This window comes from Dipteris shenzhenensis, chromosome 8 (assembly GCF_047967505.1).
Source record: "Dipteris shenzhenensis isolate YYH24624 ecotype China chromosome 8, Dip_SZ_1.0, whole genome shotgun sequence".
In the NCBI taxonomy this organism is placed as follows: Eukaryota; Viridiplantae; Streptophyta; class Polypodiopsida; order Gleicheniales; family Dipteridaceae; genus Dipteris; species Dipteris shenzhenensis.
In genome coordinates, this window is record NC_141603.1 from 35,565,287 (window position 1) to 35,572,738 (window position 7,452).

A 7,452-nucleotide genomic window follows, 5' to 3' on the forward strand; every position below is an offset into this window, starting at 1 on the left:
CACATGGTGTGCCTGGATAGGTGTCCGTAGGTGTGATTGAGTGAATCTAGGTGTGTGGTGTGTGATTGAGAGAATCATGGAACCGATTGAGAGACTTGTGGATCTATATGCTCTACTGAGCTCACAATGTGTGATGTCATTACTGGATGTAACTGGAGCCTATATATTGGGCTTGTCTCTCTTGAATAAATAATCTCTTTTGCCTCACTTGCTGAATCCTTTTTGCAACTCCAACATGTGGTATTAGATCCTTGTTTTACTCTCCTTGAGACCTCCTTGAGTGCGATGTCATCATCTTCTCCCTCACACTCTCTTCTTCTCCATTTTCTCATGTTTTGAGTAGAATTTCCAAGTGCTTGTTCTCCCAATGTAGGCAACCATTCTCCAAACTCTTTCAGCCATAGATTCCCCTCATATAGGCGCACTTCCACTCCACAGGATTTCTAGAAATTGTCCTTCTACAGCCCGTAATGATACTCTCTTCATCCCACGTCATTTTTGTTGATACAGCTTGGTGGAGTCACCATTTCAAAAATGGTATGAGGTGCACTTAGGCGACCCTATGAGCTACTTGCTGGTGAGTTTTGAGGGCAAATGGTCAAGGGAATGAGGATAAACTAAGGAAAAATCAGTCGGGTTTTGAAGAAGACATGTTTTTGGAGGTGGAGAAGATGCTACTGCCCCTGGTGGTGTGAAGCTTCATTTGGTTTGAGACTTGCACTAAGTCTTCTACTTCTAAGTACCTTTGATTGCACAGAAAATTCCCTCTACTTGATGCTTTGTGGAGTGAGCTAGCAACCCTCCAAGGTTCCTCTATTTTTTGCAAGCATTTCTAGACTATTTTTGAAGTTTGATGCTACACTAAATGTTAAGGTGATGCTTGAGGAGTTAGAGCATAGTTCAGAGATTCAAAGATTGTTTTTGTTCAGTTTTGAGAATGCTCTTTGAAGTTTATTTAAATGCATTTTTCATCTTTTATATTGAGGATTGAGGTTATGATACTTTGAAGTGGATTTCAAGTCATACTATCTTGTTGACTAGTTGACTAGTTGACTAGTGTGGATTGACCATGACGAGCTAACATGAAGGAAGAATATATCATGACTTGCATGATGATTTCCAATGGATATGATTGTAGCAAAGGTTTCAACTACAACCATTATGGTTCTTATTTTGAAGATGCCTTAGTTATGGTTTCAGTATCTTTCATGATCTATGAAATGTACTTGCATTTGGTTGGCTATACCCTGCCATACAATCATGACCACCTCTTGTACAAGAGTAGACACTGCCCTTGCATGACAAGTGGTAAGACCCTCTTCAGTCCATACGATTCACAAAATGTTTTTAAGGCTTGGACACTCAAAGAAGGTGAAGGACTACAAGGATCTTGTATTGCAGAATATGGACAAGATACATTTAAGAGTGTAGAGAAGGACAAAGAGCAAAGGAGTTACAAGATTGGATACACCAAGAACCTCTCCAATGACAATGAACCTCATACTATGGTAGCTTGGAAGAGGAGGAGGAAAAGGACAAGATATGTCATCAAAGGGGGGTATTTCCCCACATCTTCCACTTAGAATGCTTTTGTGTGTGTGGTCAATAAGGGTTCTCTGCCTTGGGATGTCCCCCTCAAATGATTGTTAGCCTTATGTGTTACCTTGTTGGATCTAAGGGTATTCCAATGCATAGTCATTGTCTATCTCCCAATTGTAAACCAACAAACCAAAGTCAGAGTGAGATCATGTTGGGATGAGAACACCCAAATGAGTCTACTACTGATGCAACTAGCGTGAGTACCAAGTTGTGGATCATGTGTGTTGCCACTAGAGTTGGGCAAGCCATGAAGTTTCCCATGGACTACTGCTAGGGTTAAGGTGCTCAATTTGTGGGGGGAATGAAGGATAAATTGATGTAATGGGATCTAGAGTCCTAAGGTCTAAGGTTGTGAGTGCCTTGGTGTCAGTAGGTGTGATTGAGTGAATCTAGGTGTGTGGTGTGTAATTGAGAGAATCATGGAACTGATTGAGAGATTTGTGGATCTACATGCTCTACTGAGCTCACATGTGATGTCATTACTAGATGTAGGCCTATATATTGGGCCTATCTCTCTTGAATAAACATTCTCTTTTGCCTCACTTGTTGAATCCTTTTTGCAACTCCAACAAAAACACTTTAGATTTCTCTTTCAGAAAGTAGGCCTAGCAATATCTATTGTAGTCATCGATGAAAGGCAAGTAGTAAAGTAAACCATTGATGCTACGGGTTTGGGCATAACCACATACATGTGTATGTATCAAATCAAGAATACCTCATGCACGAGAGGTACTTCTGCCGAAATCGGTTCGCTTTTGTTTGCCGAAGCAGCATGCTTCACAAACTTTTCCAAGAAACTATAGCTTCGAAATCCCAATATCATATTCTGATTTCTAAGATCTAACAAGTGCTTGAAATTAACGTGACCATATCTCTTGTGCAAAGCTAAAGGTTTAGATCATTCCAATTTATGTGGATAAGGCAACAACATAGAGATGGTAGATTTAGTCAAGGTAGACTTTTGACATAAAAGGTTTGTCAAATTGCAAACATTTTGAGAATGAGAGTGAGAAGTTTCAAGATGTTCATTATATCGACAAGCAGATAATAAAATACTTCATCTAATGATAGTATATAGACCAGATATCAGTCATGCGATAGGCTTAATAAAGCTGTTTGTGGCCAAACTCAGGTAATCATCTTTGAAAATTGATGAATAAAATCTTAAGAGTACCTCAAAAGTACAAAGGACCATCAACTTTCATATCTGAAGGATGTGATGTAGATTGGAGTGGAGTTACAAAGTCAAAGTCAACCACTGGTTATACATTCTTGCTCGAATAGCACCATATAACTGGTCAAGCAGATGTAGGATAGTTGCTTTGTTAGCAACAAAAGTAGAGTATATCACTGTATCCAAATGTGGATGCTAAAAAAAAAGGTTGTTAAGGCTTCTAGATTGAACCCGGGTCAGCCCAATGGAAAGCTAGTAGGATCTTCCCTATCAACATGAACCCTAGAATTCACACCATGGAAAGGTCATTCCGTTACGCACCAAACCATTCAGGGAGAGTCCAATCATTCTACACTCTCTGTGAAGATCAGCTGGCTGCGATAAAGTTTGAAATGTTCAAAGAACTTTTCTATATCATACACATGAGACCTTCGATTGAAATGAATCACTCTAAGGTCTCATGATCAAGCCCGACTCTCTATTTTCCTATATACCATGTACTTGACTCGAAAGTCTGGAGTCCTTTTTTGTATTTACTATTTGGTATTGAGGCCTTCTTTTCAAGCTCGAGGCATGGCCTCATTTTGTTGTATTTTGCATATTATATGCTCGAGCCTCTATGATCTGCAATTCTATGACTTAAAGCTTTAAACTTTAAAGTTTATGCACATTGCACATTGCACAATGCACATTTTGCATTGATTTATATTTCAGTTTTCTAAGGATTTTGTGTCTTTAAATGTCTAAAGATCAAATGGAAATCTTAAACCTGCTACATCTGGTTTTTCTTAGCATATTTTGGTATCTTTCCATGTGATTTGATGACGTGTCATATGACATGGCGTTCCCGTTGCCGTTCCCACATTCCTCATTCCAAAACGTTCCCGCTCTGACCCCCCCGTTCCCGAAACGTTCCCGTTCCGACCCCCCCGTTCCCTGGTAACTATGATTGGGGGCAACCTTAAAAGTTCACATGTACGAAAATCTTCTTTTTCTTTCCCTTTTTTTGGGTGAAGTCTTCTTTTTCTTAATAAATGTACAATTGTGGGTCATTCACGATGTCCTTGAGTGTGAGTCCTATCCTTAATACCTCCTCCTCCCAACTCAAATTCTAACAGTCACACGAAGAGGCAGAGGATGAAAGGCATCCATGTCTGCAAAAACATCCTTCCTGTTCTCATTGAATGTTGGAGTCTAAGTCTTGTAAATGGCCTTCCTCTTTCATTTGCATACTTAGTCTCATCAGCTTTGCTTGAATATCATCTCTTTGGGGATGTCTTCTGTCCCCCATGTTGAAAGTATGAATTTTCATGTCAACCTCAACCCATGCATTCGCTGGCTTCTTCCAAGCATTCATAGACTTTCTAAGCTCTGTTAACTTGCCTACTTCATCAAACAGGCCAGCATTGGTATAAAGGTTTGACATTAGCATGCATCCAGAAGCATCTCTACAATCCAAACTAACAATGTGATCAAAGCATCGCCTTCCAAGCTCCACATTGCCATAGATTCTGCAGCTATTGAGCAAAGATGTCCACCCAATAATACTGGGTTTACATGGCATTCTCTCAAGAAATCTACTTGCTTCATTGAAGCGTCCTGAACGGCCAAGAAGGTCCAACATACAGTTATAATGCTCAACTGTTGCAGTGATGCCGTAATCTTTTGTCATTGCATTGAAGTAGTGGAAGCCTTCATCCACAAGACCCATATGACTGCAAGCAGAGAGAAGACAAACAAATGTCACATCAGTCGGCTTCAAGTCTTCTTGTTGCATGGTTTTGAAATATTGCAAGACCATCTTATAATCACTATGAAGGGCATATGCGGCTATCATTGCACTCCATACCACTGCATTTTGTTTTGGGAATTCTTCGAACACTTGATGTGCATCCTCAAGGCTCCCACATTTCGCATACATGTCAATGAGGGCACTCCTTATGAAGATGTCTGAACTAAGACCCCTTTTGGTTACGTCAGTATGAACGAGCTTGCCCTCAGTTAGAGCTGCTACGCTGGCACATGCTTTAAGAACACCAACATATGTGAAATTGTCTGGCTTTCTGCCCCCTTCCAGCATTTTGTGAAAAACATACAAAGCCTCCTGAGAAGGCCCATGCTGAGCATATCCAGAGATTACTGCATTCCACGTCACATTGTTTGGCTCCAAACCCTCTTCTTGCATTTCCTGGAAAAGCTGGTGAGCTTCTTGAACAGACCCATGCTGAGCATATGCTGCAATTAGTGCACTCCAACTCACCACATCTTGCTTTGTCAAGTCACCAAACACCAGGTGTGCATCTTCAGGAGCTCGACATTTGGCATACATGTGGATAAGAGTGTTGCCAACATATACATCTGACTCATAACCAGCGCTAACGATGTGGGAATGTATCTGTTTGCCCTGAAACAAATCTTCAGCAGTAGCACAAGCTTTCAAGATGGCAACGTAAGCATACCCATCTGGTTGCACACCGGAAAATAGCATTTGGTTGTACAAATCAATTGCCTGGTCATCTTCCCCATGATCACCATGTGCTGATATAATTTCACTCCATGCAAATATATTTGGATCAGACAATTTAGTAAAGACGAGGTTTGCTTCCAATAAACTCCCAGAGAAAGCAAACATGCGAATCAAGTAGCTTCCCAGAAACGTGTTTTGCTCCAATCCATTTTGCAGAACCACAGAATGCACTTCTCTGCCTATTGTCAAATCTTTCTTCTTAATGCATCCTTGCAGAACGATACAAAGGATTGTCATGTATTTGCCCGTTCCTGGTGGTTTCAAATGGACAATCTGAAGTGCTTCTTCGAGCTGCCCCTCGTCGCATAGCTTTCTCAAAATTCCGAGAGCCCCAAATGAGCCATAATGTTCCTCATCCCTGTATGGTCATATAACAATAGACAGAGATTGAAATATAAGGCTATGGATTGATATTGAAAGATCGTAACCAAGAGAAAACTCTTAACTACCCGGACTAAACCTTGCACGTGAAGTAAAACCTGACACGGTTCACCCTTGGATTTCCACAGTTTCTAGAAGGATCCCATAAGTAAGCTGCTCTTACTGCGCCACCAGATTGTGTGTCAACTTGCTTCAATCCAGTTAGCTCGGTCTCTACCCAAGGAGGATTTGACCAGCCATCAATCCACAAGGCTTCCCTTGTTTTGCTGTGAACAAAGTCTGGGGATTTCTGGTTTTTCTGCAGCAGCCAACGTCGCTCACTGAGAAGATCTACCCTACAAAATTTCAATCTAACTGCTAATACCCAACCTGAAAATTTTTGCATGGCTGATCTGGCATCCTCTCAGGGTAAGAATGTTGTCTAATAATCCCTGTAATGATCCCTTGTTGTAAAACCAAGAACGCTGGCAATTCGTTGGCACCTCACTGTGAGCACTTGGAACGCCAGGAACGGCATAGACATTCACCTTTTTCGATCTGATATCCCACCACCGTGAAGGATCCGCAAAAAACTCCTGCCATAATTCTTCTATGATCATTGCCTTATCTGCAAAGCCGGACGAATTGGCTCAAAATTTGCCTCTCTAGAAAACGTAAAAGGGTTTGCAGGAAATTAATCTGACAAACGAAGCTGAGAACTGCTGATGCAGCTGGCGGGGGAGGCGCTGATGGAGCAGGCTGGGGACAGTTCCCAGCCATCTCCATCAGCGCCTCCCCCCATACTCCCCCGCCAGCTGCATCAGCAGCAGGGGCGCCGTAAGCCGTCACACTCACTTTCATTTCTGCCAAAAGCAGTGCCACAACAGGGTCCCTGTGCACGACCTCCCATGTTTCCAGCACCTGTCGTCCCGACGAATGCCACAAAAGGTTGCAGTTGCAATCGTTTTTTGGCGGTCGCCAGCAGGTTCGGCATTCGATGGTGGACTGTTTTGGCTCTAAAATCCCTGAAAAGAAGCCCATATATTGCTCCATGAGGGGTTACCCATTTCCCAGCGGCCTGGCCATGCATGAAGGGAAGAGCTTCCGCTACCAAGCCTCAGATCAGCGATGTCGCATGGAGCGCTGGACTGAAATTTGCCGGCGTCTGTAAATTTGCAAAGGGGGCCCTTCAGGGAGGCCGGAAGTATAGGAAATTCTGGCGACCGGTTAACTGTTCCTGAGAGAAACTCGAGGAGATTCCGGCGACAGGGTGTTACTCGGGAGCCAGAATATTCCTGGATTCCAACCCGGTCCGTCAACGGCGGGGGTCGACGGAGCGTAGATCACGACCGTCCGATCCAAAAACTTCAATAATGGTAATTTTGGGCAGACATGTAACCGGGCAAATTCCAATGAAGATTGAGCCAACCGGTCATCACACGCGGAGTCCAAAAATGTGCCACCACGTGTGTCGTCAACGTTGCCTCCCCCTTCCGTTGACGATCGGAAATCGACATCGGTCATCGATTTTCGATCGAAAAATCGAGGCAACCGACTCCTGACCTCCGGTCGATCGTCGATGTGCTCAGTTTTCCTCTCGAGAATCAGCTCCCGACACCAATTCCCTACACCTTCAGGCATGTCGCCCAATCCCCCCCCCCCCCCCCCCCCGGTTCAATCAAGGGAGATTCTTGATTGGAAAATGGCAACCCGGGTAGTTCCCACAATAACCGGCCCGTTTCTTGAAATCGACCAAGTAATAAATAGGACTTTCAATTGTGTGCCATGAGCC

The 7,452-nt window shown here is 43.0% G+C and overlaps 1 protein-coding gene across 3 annotated transcripts; it reads right to left on the reverse strand.

The window, feature by feature from the left end:
• Positions 1-3,788: 3,788 nt before the first annotated feature.
• On the reverse strand, positions 3,789-6,886 carry LOC147899431 (pentatricopeptide repeat-containing protein CRR2, chloroplastic-like). Of its 3 annotated transcripts, XM_087378661.1 has the most exons (5): positions 6,516-6,886; positions 6,209-6,288; positions 5,780-5,979; positions 4,623-5,658; positions 4,354-4,488 (listed from the first exon to the last, which is right to left on the reverse strand). In XM_087378661.1, the coding sequence occupies exons 1-5, from the start codon at positions 6,748-6,750 to the stop codon at positions 4,468-4,470; spliced, it is 1,572 nt and encodes a 523-aa protein (XP_087234787.1). In that variant the 5' UTR covers positions 6,751-6,886; the 3' UTR covers positions 4,354-4,467. The 3 variants fall into 3 exon arrangements, with proteins under 3 accessions (XP_087234786.1, XP_087234785.1, XP_087234787.1); XM_087378660.1 differs by having other exon boundaries at positions 3,789-5,658; positions 6,209-6,256; XM_087378659.1 differs by having other exon boundaries at positions 3,789-5,658.
• Between the last annotated feature and the right edge of the window lie 566 nt (positions 6,887-7,452).